The sequence below is a fragment of the Coenobita brevimanus genome, chromosome 62 (assembly GCF_032717465.1).
Source record: "Coenobita brevimanus isolate Jiangsu-jjx chromosome 62, ASM3271746v2, whole genome shotgun sequence".
Lineage (NCBI taxonomy): Eukaryota > Metazoa > Arthropoda > Malacostraca > Decapoda > Coenobitidae > Coenobita > Coenobita brevimanus.
This window is the reverse complement of record NC_137015.1, coordinates 21,621,588-21,645,850: the sequence shown is the minus strand read 5'-3', so window position 1 is coordinate 21,645,850 and position 24,263 is coordinate 21,621,588. Positions and strand designations below refer to the sequence as shown.

The 24,263-nt window shown below is 42.9% G+C and overlaps 1 protein-coding gene across 1 annotated transcript in view; it reads right to left on the bottom strand.

Moving 5' to 3' along the window:
• Ars2 (arsenic resistance protein 2) overlaps positions 1-24,263 on the bottom strand; it is an 842,642-nt gene that overhangs the window by 659,520 nt on the left and 158,859 nt on the right. Inside the window, exons 4-5 of the mRNA XM_080275726.1 lie at positions 3,613-3,732; positions 2,991-3,164 (exon numbers count right to left, since the gene is read on the bottom strand). Coding sequence (XP_080131852.1) covers positions 2,991-3,164; positions 3,613-3,732 — 294 coding nt within the window. The remainder of the gene's footprint in view (positions 1-2,990; positions 3,165-3,612; positions 3,733-24,263) is intronic.

Below are 24,263 nucleotides of genomic sequence, written 5' to 3'. Positions count from 1 at the left end.
TGGTTATGGCAATGTACAACGTTGCTCACACCCAGGTGAGAGGGAACACAGGTCTGAGAGATGAGTTTTCTGTGAATGTTGGTGTGCATCAGAGGTCAGTTTTAAGCCCCTCAGTGCTCCTCAAGGTCTATCTATCTGCAATCAGATGCCATAATCCCATTATGGGTAGCCATTTGTCTGAGTTAGCTTTTTTATAAGGAGGGGCACTAACCCTCCACCAACCCACTTGCTGACACCTTGGAAACATGTATGGGTTGATCATAAGGTTACCACCCATGCTGTATATGGTTTCCTGGCTTACAGGAAACCATTAGGCCTGTCACTCAATGTAAGGCCACCTGAAAAGGAAAGAAGAGTAATAAAAATTGATAGGAAAGATAGGAGAAACAGGAAGAGAGGAGGACACACACAGAAAAAGAATGATAAAGGTGAAGGAAGAAGTAGGCAGCACTAGATCAAGTGAGTGGATAATGGTTGCCACCACCTACCACCTCTCTTCATAGTGCTTAATGGATTCTCAAGAAAGGTGATGTATGCTGATGACTTAGTGCTGATCATGGAGAATGAGAGGATAGTGGAGTAGATTTTTTGGAGAAAGAGAGAGGACAAGAGATAAGAGAGTTTTAGAATAAATGTTTATAAAACAAAAGTGACGATACCTAGGGCAGGTAACGGTGTGTCAAAGACGAGGGAGTGTGGCTATGGGGACCCGGCCACAAAGGTGTGGGAAGTAACTGCATCATATGTATTGTTTATGGTAAGTGTGTGTATAATAGATATAACGGTATTAGAGGTAGGCTGCAAAATAATACTGAATTTGTGTGTGTGGTATGTAGGGGAGACCATGCAGAGGAAGAGAGATGGGAAAGGATTAGTTTTGCAGAAGACTCTCTTCGAGTGTTTGGAGTGGTTTCGTTGTTTGGGTGACACGATATGTGTTGAAAGTGGGGTTACAGCTACCTCAGAGGCATGACCAAGGAGTGGATGGAAGAATTTCAGAGAGTTGCTGCCCCTTCTGACACTGACAGGGCTCACCATTTGTGCTAAGGGAGCCTTGTATGTATGTTAGAGTGCAATGCTGCATGTTAGTGAGACCTGGGTAGTAAAGGAAGATGATACTGATAGGCTCAAAAATACGGGGATAAATTATCTGACTGAAGTCTAATGCATTCCTGAATGACAAGCCTGGGGGTAAGGTTGGTTTGTGAATGAGTTGAGAGGATGTATGGGACTTGAATGTATTAGTGTTCTGATGAGAAGGGGTAGATTGTAATGGTTTGGTCATGTGGAGAGGATGGAGGATGACAACTGGGTACAAAGAGTGAGGTGTGAACATTAAGGATAGAACTGCAAGAGACAGACCAAAAGGGTTTTGAGGTAAGTTCATTCAATACAACCTCAGGGGCATAAGACTGAACAGAGTGACCAGTAGAGATCAAGCAGCATGGATAGCTGTCATTGGGTGATCAAGGCAGAAGCATGCATGTATGGTGAACCTTCATAAATGAACGACAGCTCCTGAACTGGATTAAATACCGTGGAGATGGTACGAATTAAGTGAAAAAGATATCTTCTGGCTCAGTGGGTTAAGGATGGTATCAGAAAAATTTTACAAGCATGATAAAGTTACAACACCTTTCTCTTTCACCAACTGGTTGTGCAAACATTAACTCCAACCATACCGCACTAAGTTGTGCATGATGGTCTTATGACCTGATACACTACAATTTCCACTACCATGAGGTGTCTCTACAATTTCTACTACAATGAGGTGTCTCTACAATTTTGACACTAAAGGATCACTTAACCCCATTACTTTGGTGGCATCCTAAACTATACTTGTTACTTACTGCTAGCTTCAGATGCTTTTGTTCAGACGAGAGACTTTTCACAACAGATGAGTTAGACACGTCTTTCATGTACTCATTCAGTATGAAAGGAATTCCCTAACAGAAATAAACTGTCTAAAAGAAGCATGAATAAACTAAGAAAATGTCACCAAATTCAAAGGGTATTACCCTCCCTGTTACCAGGCCATTCCTAGTGCACATGATTCTAGCAATTAAGCAACTACTTCCATGCTTCCACTGATATAAACAAAACAGCAGAAAAAATATATTACACACACACACACACACACACACACACACAATACAAAAAACAAAGTACCGGTAATCAGTATTTCTGTATCACATAATCCTTCAAGCTAATTATTTTTTTACTTATTTATCTACCTACAGCCAAACACCAAAATCCCAGAGGAGGGAGGTCACAAGCAAAATTTAAAAAACCTAAACACTCTTCCCAACTGTAACTACCAACTGAATTTCAATGCATCCAATTACTAAACTTGCCTTCTTCACAAAGAGCGTGCCACACATGCACATATGCACGTGCACACACACACACACACACACACACACACACACACACACACACACACACACACACACTTTGTCATTAACTCAGTGATGACTTAGCTCTGACCGGTAGTAATTTTATTACATTACCATTTCATATCCCTGACATAACTGCTTTTACTAAAAATTGAACCTTCTATAATCCTTTTCCTTCCTCTCATCCCAAACTATTCTTTCCCCTACAGCCTCATCATAATCATCACTTTAGCATGATATTATACTATCTTCTTGAAATTTATCATGGAGTGGACGACAAAATCTTTCTTAGTATATACTGTATTTAACTTATTAGTCAGTATCTCAAGCCCATTGCTGTAATCAAACACTTGCTACACTATCTACTTTCCAAACTTGTATTCACCCTCTAACTTCCTATCTTCTTATAATCTTCTACATTCATAATTTCCATTACTGGACTTCATAATGTTTAATGGCAACCACTTTCAGAATTTCTAGCACACATTTAGCTTCACAACTTGTACCATTAATTGCAAATCTATTTTTCAACAACCCTACCATCCAACTGGACTCTTACACTTTCCTATCACCTTAAATCATTTTATCACTCACCATTCCTCTTCCTTGTGGTTGACAAAGAACTCATTCAGTTGCTGCCGCTTAAATTCCAATTTATAATCTGAGTACTTCCTTAAAGCCTCCTCTTCAGTGATGGAATCGTCACACTGCTCCATGAATGCTTTGAAGGTCATCATTGGTGGCTGTGTTGGACCCAGCTCATCCAGCCTGGGGAAATTATTGGTCTTATCACTATCATCAAGCAAGTCAAAATTTCTATGATTCTTTGGGAAGGGCAGGAACCACACACAGGAAATGGAAAAAGTATAAGTAAAGGCTAACAGACAATAAACTAATTACTCTGACTACCCAACTATACTGTTCCAACCCTTTGCTGAAAGAGCAAATAGTCAAACCTTGGCCAGAGCAACTCAACAGTACCAAAATATCTAGTGTGGTCTAGTGCTGTGATCTACTGGTATGCCATGCCGACAGTTCAAGGTTGTTGTGAAAAGTATTTGGCATTCTATAATCATCAGAATTATCACAAAATGTAATTATAGGCACAATAGTGCTATACAAAATCTTCATATGAATCCTCTCTCTCATTTTCATTTCTTTAACTATCACTCGTTTACTCAGATTCCAATATTTTGTTCATCAGTCTGTCTCTCACCTGCCAGCGCCTGTTGGGTGTCCTGGTGGATGTCCATAGTCCTGGGCGTAGGATGGGTAGGGTCCGTAGCTGCCACCACCCCCACCACCACTTCCCTCATATGGGTATCTTCGGTCGTCCCTAACAAATGATAATTTGTTCAATACATTCATTTCAACCTCATCATCAGCATCATCCAAACAAATGATAAAATCTTCAATACATTCATCCTATCCTAATGATCAACATCATTCTGACCATTTTTCTTCTATGGATGGCTTGAGGTAGGAACCAAGAGGAAGAGAAAGCTTAGAAATGAGAGAATTATCAACAGCCTGCCTGATTAACAAAGCCAGACACATTTTAACATGTCATTCAAGCCCAAATTCTGGCTTCACCTCAGAAGTTTCACCATCATGCACATTATTTTTAACAGATGCTCTTCATATACATTGGAATACTGCAATCAAATGATCAACTACAGTGGAACATCAATTCAGAACAAACACAGTATAGATTCTATATGATCGCTTTAACCCCTATGAGCCGCCTGTCGGTCGGGACCAACGCAAATGGGGTGGACGGGGACTGCCGGATGTCGGTACAAACCACAAATGTATTCCCGCCACAGTTTGAAATGGCCACCATTTGATCTCGTCACCAACGAGTAGAGAGAGACTCCCACCACCTCACACAAGCGTACCTTGTCGTCTCTTTGACTTAACCAGGTGCTGAACAATGTTTTCTGAAATTTTTTGTCCAATTCCATTCCCGCCTCATCCATCCCCACCATGCCTCTTTCCAAGGATACTAGGAAAGGGCTCTGTGATAGTGCCATAGGGCGTGCCTTGGATGCCAATGTGGCTCGTTTATCTAGTAGCGGAGAAGCCATCGTGTTGAGAGCAAAGCCAAAGTCAGGGCCGCACGCAAACCCATGAAGACATCCTGCTTCGTACGCCAAAAGTTACTCATCTTCTTCACATCCTTACTCATTGACGTGACCACCTGCAGACCTGGGGATGCGTTCAGTCGCAAGAAAAAGTTGGTGAGTAGTATGGTCTTCAATTTGTTTCCCTAACCGCTATACTTTCCCAGATACAAAGGGCTGAAAAAAGGCTATTTGGGGAAATACTGCTGTACAGACAGGATGGTTGTGCCAAAATAATGCCAGTGTCAAGGAATTAAGGAGACACCGCAATTATAGGTATTTACAATGTATCTATACAGTAAAAGCATTCTTCTGTGTGTGTGTGTGTGTGTGTGTGTGTGTGTGTGTGTGTGTGTGTGTGTTTGTGTGTGTGTGTGTGTGTGTGTGTTCTCACCTAATTATTCTTACATGATTGTATCTTTACAGGAATGAGTCAAGCTTGTACTATCCAGTGTAACTGTTCTATACAGCCTGGGCTGTTCCGAGTGAGACTGCTCAATACAGCCCTGGCTGCACAGGTCTATCTATCTATCTATCCATAGCCCAATGCCCTAACCCCACAAAGGGTGGCGGCAGACAAAACGCCTCCAAGTCGCTCTGTCACCCACCATTTCACTACTCTCCCCCAACTCACCCCCCCCTCCCTCATATACCTCTCAACTCCATTCCTCCACCTCATCCTCAGTCTACCCCTCCCTCTCCCTCCCTCCACCTCACCTACATACACCCTCTTAGTCAGTCTTTCATTCTCCATTCTCTCCACATGTCCAAACCACCTCAGTGTATTTCTCCTAATCTTCTCAACCACATCCACATCCACCTCACAACATTCCTTCACTTCTTCATTCGTCAACCTGTCCCTCCATGACACTCCACATGCTCCTCTCAAGTAACTCATTTCCACTGCTCTCACTCTTGACTTGTTCCCCTCTTGCAAGGTCCACGCCTCGCTTCCATACGTCACGGTAGGGATCACAATACTATCATGCAGTGACTTTTTAACTTCCATACTCACCTCCCTATTTCTCATCACTGCTTTCAGTGAACCAACAACCTTCCTTCCCTGCTGTACCCTTTCACGCACTTCATCCCCCAAAGTTCCATCCTTACTCATCACACTCCCCAAGTACTTGAATGCACTCACATTCTCCATATCCTCATCATCCAACCTCACTGTACATTCTGTGACATCATTCCTCTCAAATGCCATAACTTTACTTTTGCTTACATTAACTTTCAGCTTCCTCCTCCTACACACTGTCCCAAATTCATCCACCAAACCTTGCAATTCCCATTCATCTTCACTCAACAATACTGTATCATCACCAAACAGCAACACCGGAATCTTCCACATCTCACTCTCATTCATTAGAGCCACCCCCATATCCACTGCCCTACCTTGCACCTCCTTCACAACCCCATCCATGTATATATTAAACAGCCATGGAGACATCACACAACCCTGTTTCAGTCCCACATTGAGATCAAAGAACTCACTCAGCTCACCATCCACTCGCACCGTAGCCCTAGCGCCTTCGTATATACTCTACACAGCACTCAAACATTTCCCCTCCACTCCATATATTCTTAATACTTTCCACATACCTTGCCTATCTATTCTGTCATAACCTTTCTCCAAGTCCATGAAAGCAGCATACACTTTCTTTCCTTTCTCTAGATACTTCTCCACTAAACATCTTAGAACAAATATCTGATCTACACACCCCTTTCCCTTGCTAAATCCCCCTTGTTCTTCTCCAACTAACTCCTCTGTCATATGCCTAACCCTATCAATGAGTATTCTACCATATATTTTACCAGTCACACTATGAAGACAAATACCCCTATGGTTACCACATACTTCTCTCTCTCCCTTTTTCCTTTGTATAAAGGAACAATTACTGTATACCTGATTTCCAGTCCTCTGGAACCCTTCCCACTTCCCAAGCCAATCTACACAACTTCCATATCCACTCCACAACAATCTCATCCCCATACCTCAGCATTTCACCAAACACTCCATCAATTCCTGGGGCCTTTCCCAACTTGATCTTCTTCATTGCTTCCACTACTTCTGCCTTACTGATCTCTTCCTCCCTCCTCTCATCTCTTCTTCTCCCAGCCATTCCCCTACCATTTATACTCGCACTGCTCTCACTCTCTACATTCAACAAACCCTCAAAGTGCTCCTTCCATCTCCTAAATTTCTCTCTCTTCTCCACCAACAATCTATTATTCCTATCTTTCACTCCCCTACTATTTCCCCTTTCACGCTGCCTTACTTTATTTACCTCCTTCCAAAACAATTTCTTACTCTCCCTCCATTGCACACTCAGATTCCTCCCAAACTCTTCATCCACTTTCTTCTTACTCTCCTTCACCAGTCTCTTCACATCCCTTCTCCTGCTCACATATACCTCTCTCTTCTCTCTCTCATTTTCTCCCCTACCTTTACTCGCTAACCATTCACTATATCCCTTCTTCTTTTGTTCCACAGTTCATTTCACCTCATCATTCCACCATGCTGTCCCTTGCACACCCTTGCATCTCCTCCTCACTCCACAAACCACCTCACACACTGCGCCTATTTCTTCCGTGAATATTTTACAAACGTCTTCCACCCCTTCCATCTGCTCTAGCTCATACCTTCCCAATCTTTCTTCCACTATGCTCTTATACTCTGTCATTTTCTCACTATCTTGCAAATTCTCCACTTTTCTCACAGGAGCTGTTTCCTCCTGTCTTCCCTTTCGTCTCCTCAACAATTTTCTCTGGAGCTTTACCCTGGCCATCACTAAGTGATGGTCCGAGATTCCATTCCCCCACCCTCTCCACACTCTTGCATCCAACACTTGTCTCTCATTTGCTAATCCACACACACGTAGTCTATCATTGCCTTTCGTTCAACAAGTTCACCATTCATCCTCCTCATTACTCTCCATGTATACCCGTGGATCATCTTATGCCAAAAGTAGGTGTTGGCTATTGCCAACCCCTTACCAGCACAGATGTCCACCAAAGCACTACCATTCCCATCTACTTCAACTGGCACACCCCCCAGACCAACCACTCCATCCACTCGTACATTCCCAACTTTGCCATTCATGTCTCCAATCAAAAGCACGCTCTCGCTCCTCTCAAATTTGTCCATACATGCTTCTACTCTCACCCAAAACCCATCTTTCACTCTTGCCACTCGGTCCTCCATCAGAGCATACACACACACAATCGCCCACACTTGTATACCTACTTTCATCCTCACCCATATAATGCTTGCACACACTGTTCCATACTCTCTTCTATTCTCCTTCCACTTCTTGCTTATCATCAGACATACTCCCTCTCTTGCCCTCTCATTCTCATTAACTCCCGCACATACAGGTATACCTAAACCATATTCCCATTCTCTCACCATTTTTCACCTTTCCATTTAGTTTAAGTCAATCCACATATATCAACTCTTGCATCCTCAAGCACCTGAACAATCTCTCTCTCTCTTTCACTTCATCATTCACTCCTCTCACATTCCATGTTCCCACCCTCAGAAAGTCCATTGTCCGTTCCTTAGCCGACAACGTACGGTACGTCCTGGTTCGAGGAGCTTAATTTGCTTGTTTAGTTAGTTCTTTTTACGGGGTGGGGCACTAACCCACCACCAACCCTTTTAGTTGCCTCGTACAACAAGCAGGGATACTGGGGGAGTATTCTTGAAACCCCCCTACCCCCAGGGGGTACAGGTGAATTTCAAATATAGCGCTATGGTGACCAAGGCCGACTCATGCAAGCAAGTTTAAGCCTTCAAAACCAAAACCAAAACTGAAAAAGAAAACGAAAACCATACATTCCAATTGGGAATCAGACACTTTGATGTTCATCCATGGCTTTACCAAGGTAAATATTGAGCTAATATTTCATTACTATAAATCCCTGTACTTTCCAGACACCCCACTTACCGGACATTGTGGGCCTGGACCTTAGCCCCCCCCCCCCCAAATCCCCCCCAAAATCCGAATTTTTTCCCACCCGTAATTTGACAATGCTGCGCGGCGCCGAAAAGCTGTTACACCATGGACCCTTCACCCCTTCCTTCCTCCCCCCTCCCCTCTCAGGGTTGCCATTTGGTATTTTTCATTACCAAATGTGGGATAATTCGGTAATGAAAAATTCCTTTGGTAATGAATCAGAATAATGAAATACCAAATGGATTTTTCACATGTGTGAGGATACACAGGATGGAGATGGTAGATTGCTTGCTCTCTCTGATTAATCTGCTAGCCTATATAGCATGAAAATAATCAACATGCTGTTGAACATTATAAGAAGAGTGATTACATGTATTTCCACTTGTATATATAATTAGTGAAGAATAAATGCTAGCTTTACGAATTAAATTTGGTAATGAAAATTGAGGAGTGTGGTAATGTGGCCATTGCGATCTGGCAACTCTGTTACCCCATTATCAACAGTCACAGCCTAACCCGGATCGAGAGCAGACGCTTATCGTAATGGAAGCCACATGTGCTCATTTTTTGTGAATAAACTGCAATACCTTGCCACTAGACCACACGGGAATTTACAGTGTTGTGCAGTGTTAAGAAATTAGAATTTAGAGTGCAAAGGATTAACTGTGGAGTGCAAACTGGCGGTTGAAACTGGTGTGGTGCAATTACCAAAGTGCAGTGTTAAACAATTATAACTCACAGTGCAAAGAATTACTGTAAGTGCAGCACAACACAGGATTACTGTACGTGTTTCAAGAGAATTTTCACCACTGCCAAAACCAGAGAAGGCAGCCACAGACATGCTGTAATTACCCTGCCTGAGGTACAGCCACTTCTAATTCCTCCTTCTTTGGTCCCTTTTCATTTATTTCATGCTTTATGTCCATTATTGGTGTGAATAGGGTCTTAAATAAGTTTAAATATGTGCTATGCATGTCCGGTAGGGAGATATTTAGGTGGCTTTCAAAGTTAGGCTGGGTTAGGGTCCTTAAGTACCAGTCCAGGAGCCAGGGACTTGTTTTAAGTACCCAGGATGTTTAATATTGTATAAACTCACCTCTAAAACCTTATTCTCTGGTTCTTTTGCATTTATTTCAATCTTTTATGTCCCTTATTGGTGTGATTTGGGTCTTAAATAGGTGCTATGTATGTCCAGTAGGGAGTTGTATAGGTGTTTTTCTGAGTCAGGGTAGGTTAGGGTCCATAAGTACATGTCCAGGAGGCTGGGGCCCACTTTCCGGATATGCTTTTGTCTCTATTACATCGGAAAGTGGAGGGATTACTGTATGTACTATGGCATGTGTTCTCACAATTCCTATGACAAAATTTGGCCTTTGGGAAATTTCATTTTTACCCCTATGCCTGCGCACCATGGACACCTCCAAAAAAATGCCATGCGCAGTTACCAGGTTAAAACATTTTAATCATACATATCCTCAAATCTATAAATACTGAAGTTTTGGCATGCACCATTTCATTTGGTAAAGCATTCCACTAATTAATTGCCCTATTTGGGAAAATGAATTTCTTTACGTCTCTATTGCCTCCCTAATGTAGTTTTTTTGCAGAGTCCTCTTGCTGATGCTTCCCCATAGATTACATATTTATGTCTATTTTCTCTTTCCCTGAGACACATTTATATAGCATAATCATGTCTCCTCTTTTCCTTTTCTCCTGTAGTGTTGGCAGACTTAATTTTTCTAGTCTTTCTTCGTAGTTTAGATTCCTTAAGCTTGGTACTCATCTTCTAGCTGCCCTTTGTACTTTTTCAATCCTATCTATGTGTTTTTGTGATGAGGACTCCAGACTACTGATGCATACCCCAGGGTTGGTCTGATGAACAGTGTTATTATCTCTCTCAGCATGTCTTCATTTATGTCAATACTATTCTCATATTGGCAAGCAGGGTATACAAGTTCCGTACCTTCTCACTGATGTGGTCAGCTGGGGATAGTCTGTTATTGATAATCACTCCTAGATCCTTCTCCCTTTCTGATCTGTGTAGGGTTGATTTTCCTAACTTATAATCCCAATCTGGTCTTTTTCACTTTTACCAAACTTAATTACGTGACACTTGATCACATTAACCCGCCCCTTCCCGACATTTTTGGACTTTTTTTTTTTTTTTTGCTCAAACATCCGCTTCTGGAGAGAAACATTGAAAATTCATAGAGAAATCGCTCACCTGAGGTTTAAAATACTCGATTTAGGTACGAGTACTTCCTTACCTGACTGAGTTTTCTAACAGGCTGGCACCAAAGAAAACAAGTTCTATGGGAGGGTAACTATTTTATCCACTCATAAACAGCATTTATTTATTTACTTGGTACGAATTTATATGTAGTACAAGAGTATATTGGTTTTCAAACAGTAATATAGGCATTATAAGCATTGTTTCACTCACTAACTCATCACCATTCATGACCTTTTTTTCCCCACATTACCTGATCATCATTTCTGACTGTTTCTTCCTCTAATGCTATGTTAACTTTGTCCTCCACATTGTCATCGATTGGGGAATCACTCTGGCCCTGAATGTCTTTATTGGCCAGGTCACTGGTAACAGGTGAATTGCCGAGACAATGGCGTGCAGGGGGGGGGGGGAGGTAATGTGGTGTAAGGCATTGTTCCTGCTTGGCATCTTGTAGAGGAATAGAGGAAAGTGTCCCGTGTATACGTGCCAAAATTCACTCGCGAAATCACTCGCGAAAATTGAAAATTGTGCAAATTAGGAACCTTGCAATGTTGCCGCGTTAATTCACGTCGCCGGGACGGCACAGGTTAAATTCCATATGCCATTTATTGCTCCATTCACAGTTTATTAAATTCTTCTCGTTGCTCTCTGCAAGAATCTGTGTTATTAATGTTCTTTTGTAATTTTGCATCATCTGCAAACATATTTAGATAGCTTTCATTTCCAGTGCTACTGTCTATGTCTTTTATATATACTAAAAACGTAATTGGTGCCAGCACTGAGCCCTGTGGAACTCCGCTAGGCACTTAACTCCACGATGAGTAATTTCCCATTAGTAATGTTCTCATCTCCCTTTTTCTGAGAAACTCCTGCATCCAACAGTACAGGTTGTCTTGGATACCTCCTTGATGGTACAGTTTCCATAAAAGTCTTTGGTGCAGATACTGTCCAACCATCCTAATCTTTTCTGTAATGTTTCTGTAACTCAATATCTATCTATCTATCTATTGCCAGACGCCTCAATCCCGTTTGGGGTGGCCACAAACAAATCGCCTCCAAGTCCCCCTGTCCCCGGCCATTTCACTGCCCTGCTCCCAACTCACACCCCCCTCTCTCATATACCTCTCCACCCCATCCCTCCATCTCATCCTCAGCCTCCCCCTCCCTCTTCTCCCCTCCACCTCACTCACATACACTCTCTTCGTCAGTCTTTCACCCTCCATTCTCTCCACATGGCCAAAACACCTCAGTGTGTTCCTCATATCGCTTCCTATCACATCCACATCCACACAACAACGCTCCTTTATATCCTCATTCGTCGGCCTGTCTCTCCATGTGACTCCACAGGCTCCTCTTAAATAACTCATTTCCACTGCTCTCACTCTTGACTTGTGTCCTTCCAACAACGTCCAAGCTTCACTTCCATACGTTAGAGTTGGTATCACAATACTGTCATGTAGTAACTTTTTCACTTCCATGCTCACTTCCCTGTTTCTTATCACTGCTTTCAAAGAACCAGCAACCTTTCTTCCCTGCTGTACCCTTTCAAGCACTTCACCCTCCAAACCTCCATCCTTACTCATCACACTACCCAAGTACTGTACTTAAACGTACGCACATTTTCCAATTCCTCACCATCCAACCTCGCTGTACATTCACTGACTTCACCCCTCTCAAAGACCATCACTTTACTCTTCCCTACATTCACCTTTAGATTCCATTTCTTACACACTCTCCCAAACTCATCCACCAAGCCTTGCAGCTCCCCTTCGTCTTCACTGAATATCATGGCAGCTTAACCCTTTACCCACGGGGATGGCTGGACTGCACTGTGCCCCTCCCGCGGGGATAGCAGCGCTCTAAATACACGATAAATTAGCTACTTTCAAGTCGATGGAAGTATCACTTATCCATTTGCCTTTTTTATATATATTTTCAAGTATGAGAATAGGTCATAAGCGATATTTCAATGGGTACTAAACATGAAAAATTAGCAACCAAGTGCACATGGGGTGTTGCCAGGTGATAAATTAGCTACTTCATGGCCAATGGCAGTATCAATTAGCCTTTTCCCTTTTCTATATATATTTTTTAGCATGAGAATAGGGCATAGGGCAATTTCAATGGAAAAAGCAAATGGAAAAAACCAGCCAAGAGTTGCGCTGTGTGGCCTGGCTGTTGCTATGAGGGGGAGGGGGTAAGGGAGGGAAGGTGGGGAGGCAAGGCAAACAGAAAAATGGCTAAATTGGTAACACTGGATGCGAGTAATAGCAGTATTGGCAGGGCTACTATAGCTACACACTGGCAGTACTAATAGATGATACAAGACAGCATTTGAAAGCCCGGGCGATTTAAAAAATCCCTGAATCGTATAAGTGACGCCCCGCGGTAAGGTACTTACGTAATGAGCGTTACGAAAGTGACGGCCCGCAAGTTAGGGGTTAATAGATTGGTAACATGATTTTTCCCTTTCTGGAACCGAATTGCCTTTCTGTTATACTGCGTTCTTATACATGGTTTACCCAAACTTTTCTCATCAGCTTTTCTAGTATCTTACTTACAACACTGGTCAGTGATACTGGTCGGTAGTTGAGTGAATTCTGTCAATTCCTTTTCCTGAATAGGGGAACAATGTTTGCTTTCTTCCATATATCAAGTAATTTAACTTGACCCAAGGGCTCCTTGAATATCAAACATAATGGTCTGCTTAACTCTTCTGCACATTCAATTTGCACCCAGCCTGAAATTTCATCAGGACCATATGATTTTCCTTTGTCTAATTTACTTAGCTCTTCCTGTCCTTCTTTTTCTGATATTTGTATATCTGGTGATACGTGTGGGCAACTGGGCATGCTTGTTCCATATCATCTCTCAAAATTATTTTACTTTGTAAAAACTGATTGGAAGTTTTTATTTAGTGCTTCACAAATATCTTTCTCTTGTGTATAAATGATCCCCTCGTCTGTAATGGACTGTATTTTATCTTTTACTTCAGTTCTGCTTTGGATGTAGCTGTATAATAACTTAAGATGATCACTACTTTTATTTATACAGTACTGTAATGTCTTCCTCAAATTGTCTTCGAACCTCCCTCCTCATCTTTGTATAATCATTTCTTGCCTAGTTTATAGTTGTTATATGCCCACTCACTACTGTGTCTTCTGTATCTATTCCACAGCAAATCTCTTTATTTTCTTTTGATTTTTTACACTTTGTATTAAACCATTTCTTTATATCCATTGCTGTTTCTATGTGCTGAGGGATTTAATTTTGGACTCCCACTTCATAAAAATCACAGAATTTTCCATTAATAACATTTAAATCTTGTCCACTAAGTTCCTGTTCCCAATCTACTTCAACGAAGTACTTCTTCCGGCCATGATAGCTGACCTTTTTGTAGTTTTGACTCCTTTTACGAGTATAGTGGAAGAAAGATTGGGAAGGTATGAGCTAGAGCAGATGGAAGGTGTGGAAGACGTATGTAAGATATTCACGGAAGAGATAGGCGCAGCGTGTGAGGCGGTTTGTGGAGTGAGGAGGAGATGCAAGGGTGTGCAAGGGACAGCATGGTGGAATGATGAGGTGAAACGAGCTGTGGAACAAAAGAAGAAGGCATATAGTGAATGATTAGGGAGTAGAGGTAGGGGAAAAAATGAGAGAGAGAAGAGAGAGGTATATGTGAGCAGGAGAAGGGATGTGAAGAGACTGGTGAAGGAGAGTAAGAAGAAAGTGGATGAAGAGTTTGGGAGGAATCTGAGTGTGAAATGGAGGGAGAGTTAGAAATTGTTTTCAAAGGAGGTAAATAAAGTAAGGCAGCGTGAAAGGGGAAATAGTAGGGGAGTGAAAGACAGGAATAATAGATTGTTGGTGGAGAAGAGAGAGAAATTGAGGAGATGAAACGAGCACTTAGAGGATTTGTTGAATGTAGAGAGAGAGAGCAATGCGAGTATAAATGGTTGGGGAATGGCTGGGAGAAGAAGAGATGAGAGGAGGGAGGAAGAGATCAGTAGGGCGGAAGTAGTGGAAGCAATAAAGAAGATCAAGATGGGAAAGGACCCAGGAATTGATGGAGTGTGTGGTGAAATGCTGAGGTATGGGGGTGAGATTGTTGTGGAGTGGATATGGAAGTTCTGTAGATTGGCTTGGGAAGTGGGAAGGGTTCCAGAGGACTGGAAATCAGGTATAATTGTTCCTTTATACAAAGGAAAAGGGGAGAGAGAAGTATGTGGTAACCATAGGGGTATTTGCCATCTTAGTGTGACTGGTAAAATATATGGTAGAATACTCATTGATAGGGTTAGGCATATGACAGAGGAGCTAGATGGAGAAGAACAAGGGGGATTTAGGAAAGGAAAAGGGTGTGTAGATCAGATATTTGTTCTAAGATATTTAGTGGAGAAGTATCTAGAGAAGGAAAAGGAAGTGTATGCTGCTTTCATGGACTTGGAGAAAGGTTATGATAGAATAGATAGGCAAGGTATGTGGAAGGTATTAAGAATATATGGGAATGCTGTGAAGAGTATGTACGAAGGAGCTAGGGCTAGGGTGCGAGTGGATGGTGAGCTGAATGAGTTCTTTGATCTCAATGTGGGACTGAAACAGGGTTGTGTGATGTCTCCATGGCTGTTTAATATATACATGGATCGGGTTGTGAAGGAGGTGCAAGGTAAGGCAGTGGATGTGGGGGTGGCTCTAATGAATGAAGGTGAGATTTGGAAGATTCCGGTGTTGCTGTTTGGTGATGATACAGTATTGTTGAGTGAAGATGAATGGGAATTGCAAGGTTTGGTGAATGAATTTGAGACAGTGTGTAGGAGGAGGAAGCTGAAGGTTAATGTAAACAAAAGTAAAGTTATGGTGTTTGAGAGGAATGAAGTCACAGAATGTACAGTGAGGTTGGATGGTGAGGATATGGAGAATGTAAGTGCATTCAAGTACTTGGGGAGTGTGATGAGTAAGGATGGAACTTTGGGGGATGAAGTGCGTGAAAGGGTACAGCAGGGAAGGAAGGTTGTTGGCACACTGAAAGCAGTGATGATAATAGGGAGGTGAGTATGGAAGTTAAAAAGTCACTGCATGATAGTATTGTGATCCCTACCGTGACGTATGGAAGCGAGGCGTGGACCTTGCAAGAGGGGAACAAGTCAAGAGTGAGAGCAGTGGAAATGAGTTACTTGAGAGGAGCATGTGACATGGAGGGACAGGTTGACGAATGAAGAAGTGAAGGAACGTTGTGGGGTGGATGTGGTTGAGAAGAATAAGAGAAATACACTGAGGTGGTTCGGACATGTTGTGAGAATGAAGAATGAAAGACTGACTAAGAAGGTGTATGTAGGTGAGGTGGAGGGATGGAGCTGAGAGGTATATGAGGGAGGGGGGGGGTGAGTTGGGGGGAGGGTAGTGAAATGGTGGGTGACAGAGTGACTTGGAGGCATTTTGTCTGCGGCCACCCTTTGCGGGATTAGGGGGTCGGGCTATAGATACATAAATAGACTCCTTTTATAACACTCTTTACTGGTAACTGTGGCATATGCTATCCTGATGTTACAATTTAATACTGCATGGTCACTTTTGCCAAATGGAGGGTGATACATTATACTGTCAATATCACTTTCTTGCCTAGTAAATTTAAGATCTAGTACAGATGGACCATCGAGTCCTCTTTTTCTGGTGTTTTCCTTTACATGCTGTGTAAGGAAAAACTTCTGCACAAGATCCAGGAACTTTTGATTCCAACAGTAACTTGGTGGTGGGAAGAGGGTGTAGAAGCTGCAGTTAAGGAGAAAAGAAGGCTTTTCTGAGAATGGAAGAAGGATGGTAACAAGAAGGAATACTTGTATGCCAAGCGTAGGGCTAGAGGAGAGTTATACAGGGTGAAGTCTGAGTCACAGAGACTTTTACTTGATAATCTAAATCATGGGGAATGGAAAAATATGATATTTAAGGTGGCAAACCAGATGAAGAGGGATAATCGAGATATTATAGGTGAGCAGTGTGTGAAGAATGATGAAGGAAGGGTAATGGTGAACAGTGAGGATATTAAAGATGCATGGAGAGAGCATTATCGCTGGTTGTTGAATGAGGAGCTTGACTGGGACAGGGAAGGTTTGGAGCCAGCAGATCCAGTGTTTGGCCCTTGGCCTCTGATTGACACTGCTACAGTGAGTGAGGCAATAGGCAGGATGCAGGTGGGGAAGGCAGCAGGTGTGTCTGGGTTGACTGCCGAAATGTTGAAGGCGTCAGGAAATACTGGGGTGAGGTTGGTCACTGACCTGATAAATATGGTTATATATGAGTGTATTGTCCCAGATGACTGGTTGAAGAGTGCAATTGTAAATGTGTACAAAGGGAAGGGTGATGCCCTGGTATGAGGAAATTATATAGGTATAAAGCTTTTAGATTAGATAATGTAGGCAATGGAGAGAGTTCTATATGGTATGATTAGAGAAAAAGTGAATATTGATGAGATGCAATTGGGGTTTATGCCAGGCAGGGGGACAACTGATGACATATTCATTGTTCGACAGCTTTGGGAAAAATATATTGGGATGAAAAGAGATCTGTATTTTGTTTTTGTTGATTTGGAAAAGGCCTTTGACAGAGTCCCCAGAAAGGTGGTGAAGTGGGAAATGAGAAAGCTTGGCTTGGAGGAGTGGCTGGTTAGGGTGGTTATGGCCATGTATATGGGTGCTCACACCCAGGTAAGAGTAAAGGCAGATTTGAGTGGTGGAGTTCCGTGAATGTTGGTGTGCATCAGGGGTCAGTTTTGAGTCCCATGTTGTTTATCATGGTACTTGAAGCCCTCTCATGTGACTTCAGAAATGGATTCCCATGGGAGACGTTGTATGCTGATGATTTGGTGTTGATTGCAGAGAATGAAAGGGAGGCAGAGGAAAGATTTAGGAAATGGGGAGATAGTATGGGGCACAAGGGCTTAAGGGTATGTGCAGATAAAACAAAAGTGATAATATCTATACTCAGTTTTTTTATTGAGGCGAAGATGCACTTGATAGGTTGGTGACGATTGGTTGAATACAACATGTCTGAATAACATTTACTAACCCAAATTTCTTCATCAGATATATGTTGTCAATTAATAATAAAGAGATTATGAAGTAATGTTGCATTAAGCCAATCATCACCAATCTGTCAAGTGCATCTTCGCCTCAATAAAAAAAACTGAGTACAGGGTCGGTGGTGATACAGTCAAAGATGAGGAAGAGTGGCCATGTGGAATCTGCCACAAGGGCATGGAAAGTAATTCCATCTTGTGCAGTGTTTGTGATAAATGGGTGCACAAGATATGTAGTGGTATCAATGGTAGACTGCGAGATAATGCTGATTTTACGTGCGCGGCATGTCAGGGAGAGCAGGTGGAGCCTGTCAGGCGTGAAAGAATTGACCTTGCTCTTGAGTGTGTGGAAGAGTTTTGTTATTTGGGAAACATGTTATGTGCTGCAGGTGCGGCTGGAGTTAGCTCTGTGGCTAGGGTGAGAAGTGGTTGGAAGAAGTTCAGGGAGCTGTTGCCTCTCCTGACACTGAGAGGACACTCCCTAAGTGCTAAGGGATCTTTGTATGCAGCATGTGTTAGGAGTGTGATGCTGTATGGTAGTGAGACCTGGACAGTGCAGTGCCTCCCTGTGTGCAGGGCCTGGGGGGACTGGGTTTACGATGGAAGAGTTGAGAGGTAGGATGGGATTGGAGTGTATTGGTGTTGTGATGAGGAGAGGTAGATTACATGGTTTAGGCATGTGGAGAGGATGGGGGATGATAACTGGGGGGATTACAACTGGGTGCAGAAAGTGAAAAGTGTTAACACTCTCACACACGATGAGTTTCGGTAAATTTTCCGGAGCATGATTTTTTCTGCGAGGCCGCCCGGTCCAGCTGCCCGCGCGCAGCAAATAATACGTATTCTCGCCTTATTTTCGCCACCCAACCATCAATATACTACCATGAAACCTACACCATCTTATTCGTTGATGTTTGTTCTAGTTGATAAGCACCACAAAAAAACAGGAAAACATGAATAAAACAACATTAGGCAATCGTGAATAAACATTTCGCTACATCAAATTTCGCTTTCCAACATCACCATTCAAATGCTTTCCATCATACAGGAAAATGTTATTTGAAGTTTTGACAGAGAATTTCATCAGATTTCTAAAGAGACAAATCTGGTTGTGATACGATTTGTAGTTTTCGAGAAAATAGCCAAAAACTGAAAGCCATTTTTGAAAAAATTCAATGAGCTCTCATTCAGAACTTTTTTTGCACACCTTATGTTTTTAGTGCATAATATTATGCAGAATTTCACGAGCTTTCTAATGAGCAAAGGTGGTTTGATAGGCCTCATAGTTTTCGAGTAAATCGCCAAAAATGACTGGGAACTCACATCTGTGCGTCACTTTCGTGATGCACGCACAGCATTCACTATACTGTATTCCCGCCTACGCAACAACGAATTCATATCATAGATATTACATTGTTATGTCTTGTACATATACGTAGAATTTACTACTCATTATCATGGTTCTTACAGGAAATCGATATGTCCAATAGTTTTCAAGTAATTGGCCAACAAAGTGCCTAAATGGCTCACTTGGTAAGCTGCTGTACTCACGCAGTTGCAAGCGCTGGTTTGAATCCCCGCAATATTTAATTTATTTGGGGAGACTCTGTGGTATAGTGTGCGTGTCGTACACGGGTGAACCAGGGTTCGCACCCTGCCAGGGTAATAAACTTTTACCCCCCTGGGGGTAGGGGGGTTTCAAGAATACTCCCCCAGTATCCCTGCTTGTCGTACGAGGCGACTAAAAGGGTTGGTGGTGGGTTAGTGCCCCACCCTGTAAAAAGAACTAACTAAAAAAGCAAATAAAGCGCCTCGGACCCGGACGGACCATACGTTGACGACTAAGGAACGGACAAAGGACATTCTGAGGGTACGAACGTGGAATGTGAGAGGAGTGAATGATGAACTGAAAGAGAGAGAGATTGTCCAGGTGCTTGAGGATGCAAAAGTGGATATATGTGGATTGACTGAAACTAAATGGAAAGGTGAAAGGATGAGAGAATGGGAATACGGTGTAGGTATATGTGCGGGAGTCAGTGAGAATGAGAGGGCAAGAGAGGGAGTATGTCTGATGATAAGCAAGAAGTGGAAGGAGAATATAAGAGAGTATGGAACAGTGGGTGCAAGGATTGTATGGGTGAGGATGAAAGTAGGTATACAAGCATGGGCGATTGTATGTGTGTATGCTCCAACAGAGGCTCGAGTGGCAAGAGTGAAAAATGAGTTTTGGGCGAGAGCAGAAGCCATGAATGGACAAGTCTGAGAGGAGCGAGAGAGTGCTGTTGATTGGAGACATGAATGGCAAAGTTGGGAATGTACGAGTGGATGGAGTGGTTGGTCAGTGGGGTGTGCCAGCTGAAGTAGATGGGAATGGTAGTGCTTTGGTGGACATCTGTGCTGGTAAGGGGTTGGCAATAGCCAACACCTACTTTCGTCATAAGATGATCCACCGGTATACATGGAGAGTAATGAGGAGGATGGATGGTGAACTTGTTGAACGAAAGGCGATGATAGACTACGTGTGTGTGGATGAGCGAATGAGAAGACAAGTGTTGGATGCAAGGGTGTGGAGAGGGTGGGGGAATGGAGTCTCGGACCATCACTTAGTGATGGCCAAGGTAGAGCTGCAAAGAAAGTGGTTGAGGAGGCGAAGGGGAAGACAGGAGGAAGCAGCTCCTGTGAGAAGAGTGGAGAAATTGCAAGATATTGAGAAGAGGACAGAGTATAAGAGCATAGTAGAAGAAAGATTGGGAAGGTATGAGCTAGAGCAGATGGAAGGGGTGGAAGACGTATGTAAGATATTCACGGAAGAGATAAGCGCAGCGTGTGAGGCGGTTTGTGGAGTGAGGAGGAGATGCAAGGGTGTGCAAGGGACAGCATGGTGGAATGATGAGGTGAAACGAGCTGTGGAACAAAAGAAGAAGGCATATGGTGAATGGTTAGTGAGTAGAGGTAGGGGAGAAGATGGGAGAGAGAAGAGAGAGGTATATGTGAGCAGGAGAAGGGAGGTTAAGAGACTGGTGAAGGAGAATAAGAAGAAAGTGGATGAAGAGTTTGGGAGGAATCTGAGTGTGAAATGGAGGGAGAGTAAGAAATTGTTTTGGAAGGAGGTAAAGAAAGTAAGGCAGTGTGAAAGGGGAAAGAATAGGGGAGTGAAAGACAGGAATAATAGATTGTTGGTGGAGAAGAGAGAGAAATTGAGGAGATGGAAGGAGCACTTTGAGGATTTGTTGAATGTAGAGAGTGAGAGCAGTGTGAGTATAAGTGGTTGGGGAATGGCTGGGAGAAGAAGAGATGAGAGGAGGGAGGAAGAGATCAGTAGGTCGGAAGTAGTGGAAGCGATGAAGAAGATTAAGCTGGGAAAGGCCCCAGGAATTGATGGAGTGTGTGGTGAAATGCTTAGGTATGGGGGTGAGATTGTTGTGGAGTGGATATGGAAGTTGTGTAGATTGGCTTGGGAAGAGGGAAGGGTTCCAGAGGACTGGAAATCAGGTATAATTGTTCCTCTGTACAAAGGAAAAGGGGAGAGAGAAGTATGTGGTAACCATAGGGGTATTTGCCTTCTTAGTGTGACTGGTAAAATATATGGTAGAATACTCATTGATAGGGTTAGGCATATGACAGAGGAGCTAGTTGGAGAAGAACAAGGGGGATTTAGGAAGGGAAAAGGGTGTGTAGATCAGATATTTGTTCTAAGATATTTAGTGGAGAAGTATCTAGAGAAGGGAAGGAAAGTGTAAGCTGCCTTCATGGACTTGGAGAAAGCTTATGACAGAATAGATAGGAAAGGTATGTGGAAGGTATTAAGAATATATGGAGTGGAGGGGAAATTGTTGAGTGCTGTGAAGAGTATGTACGAGGGAGCTAGGGCTACGGTGCGAGTGGATGGTGAGCTGAGTGAGTTCTTTGATCTCAATGTGGGACTGAAACAGGGGTGTGTAATGTCTCCATGGCTGTTTAATATATATATGAATGGGGTTGTAAAGGAGGTACAAGGTAGGGCAGTGGATGTGGGGGTGGCCCTAATGAATGAGGGTGAGATTTGGAAGCTTCCGGTGTTGCTGTTTGCTGATGATACAGTATTGTTGAGTGAAGATGAATGGGAGTTGCAAGGTTTGGTGAATGAATTTGGGACAGTGTGTAGGAGGAGGAAGCTGAAAGTTAATGTAAACAAAAGTAAAGTTATGGTGTTTGAGAGGAATGAAGTCACAGAGTGTGCAGTGAGGTTGCATGGTGAGGATACGGAGAATGTGAGTGCATTCAAGTACTTGGGTAGTGTGATGAGTAAGGATGGAACTTTGGGGGATGAAGTACGTGAAAGGGTACAGCAGGGAAGGAAGGTTGTTGGCACACTGAAAGCAGTGATGAGAAATAGGGAGGTGAGTATGGAAGTTAAGAAGTCACTGCATGATGGTATTGTGATCCCTACCCTGACGTATGGAAGCGAGGCGTGGACCTTGCAAGAGGGGAACAAGTCAAGAGTGAGAGCAGTGGAAATGAGTTACTTGAGAGGAGCATGTGGAGTGACAGGTTGACGAATGAAGAAGTGAAGGAATGTTGTGGGGTAGATGTGGATGTGGTTGAAAAGATTAGGAGAAATACACTGAGGTGGTTTGGACATGTGGAGAGGATGGAGAATGAAAGACTGACTAAGAGGGTGTATGTAGGTGAGGTGGAGGGAGGGAGAGGGAGGGGTAGACCGAGGATGAGGTGGAGGGATGGAGTTGAGAGGTATATGAGGGAGGGGGGGGTGAGTTGGGGGGAGGGGAGTCAAATGGTGGGTGACAGAGTGACTTGGAGGCGTTTTGTCTGCAGCCACCCTTTGCGGGATTAGGGCGTCGGGCTATAGATAGATAGATAGATAGACTTTCACCTTTACTGCTAGCGAGGAAAAAAACAAAGTCTGTTCCCCCAACTTTACCTACAAAAAAATGCTCCCAGAAACTTATATTCTGGCAATGAACATACATAGAATTTACTGCTCTTTATCATGGGTCTTACAGGAAATCAATACGTTCAATAGTTTTCAAGTAATTGGTCGACCAAGTGAGATTATTCCTTGGAGCGCTTTCAACTTTTACCTCAAGCGAGGGGAAAAAAAAAAAAAGTCTTTTCCCCCGCCTTTTCCTACAAAAAAATGCTCCCAAAGGCTTATATTCTGGTAATGAACATATGTAGAATTTACTGCTCTTTATCATGGTTCTTATAGGAAATCGATACGTCCAATAGTTTTGGACTAATTGGACAACAAACGTAGAATACTCCTCCTCACCCGCATGCGAGACAAAAAACATTCTTTCCCTGCCTCACCCACGCCTACATAATTTTGCTCGTTAGGTTTTATTATTTTCTTTTTTTACTCAATGTATTCAAGTAAAATATCGTAAAGTTTTTTATAGCGCTCTCAGAAACTCGACATGACCACTAGTCTTTTTGCTAGGTACTGATACTGAAGCTGAACTTTCTTCCATCTCATATGTTTGTATGTAAAAAACATTACTTCTATCTATCTATTGCTAGACGCCTCAATCCCGTTTGGGGTGGCCACAAACAAATCGCCTCCAAGTCGCCCTGTCCCCCGCCATTTCACTGCCCTGCTCCCAACTCACACCCCCCTCTCTCATATACCTCTCCACCCCATCCCTCCATCTCATCCTTGGCCTCCCCCTCCCTCCTCCCCCCTCCACCTCACTCACATACACTCTCTTCATCAGTCTTTCACCCTCCATTCTCTCCACATGGCCAAACCACCTCAGTGTGTTCCTCATGACGCTTCCTATCACATCCACATCCACACCACAATGCTCCTTTATATCCTCATTTGTCAGTCTGTCTCTCCACGTGACTCCACAGGCTCCTCTTAAATAACTCATTTCCACTGCTCTCACTCTTGACTTGTGTCCTTCCAACAACGTCCAAGCTTCACTTCCATACGTTAGAGTTGGTATCACAATACTGTGATACCGATAACACATTTTAAATTATTTTTTCCAACAGGACACTGATATTTCAAGGATTCTATTACATCAGGTTCTTTGGTAAACAGTAAGTCCAGTCTAGCTGTGTGTCCTCACCTCGGAACCTTGTCTCTTCTTTGACCCATTGCGTCATCACATTGTTCATTGCTATATTTAATAATAAAGTGCCCCACGAATCCTCGCCGCCTCCAGAGTCCCATTCCTCCCAGTTCACCTCTTTACAATTGAAGTCACCCATTAAAATTATATTGTTACTTTTCTCAATCAGTTTCTGTAAATAACATGCCATGTCTGACAGCATTTCCCGGTATTCATCATCACTCCATGCTCTTGTCTTAGGGGTAACATACACTATTGCCATATGTCTCTTGCTATTCTCTCTGGTTTCTAATTTCATATTTATCACTTCGGCCCTGCCTTCTCCTATTTCCACAGTACAGTACACCCTCATTATCGACAGGGGTTAGGTACCTAAGATACCCGTCGATGCCTAAAACCG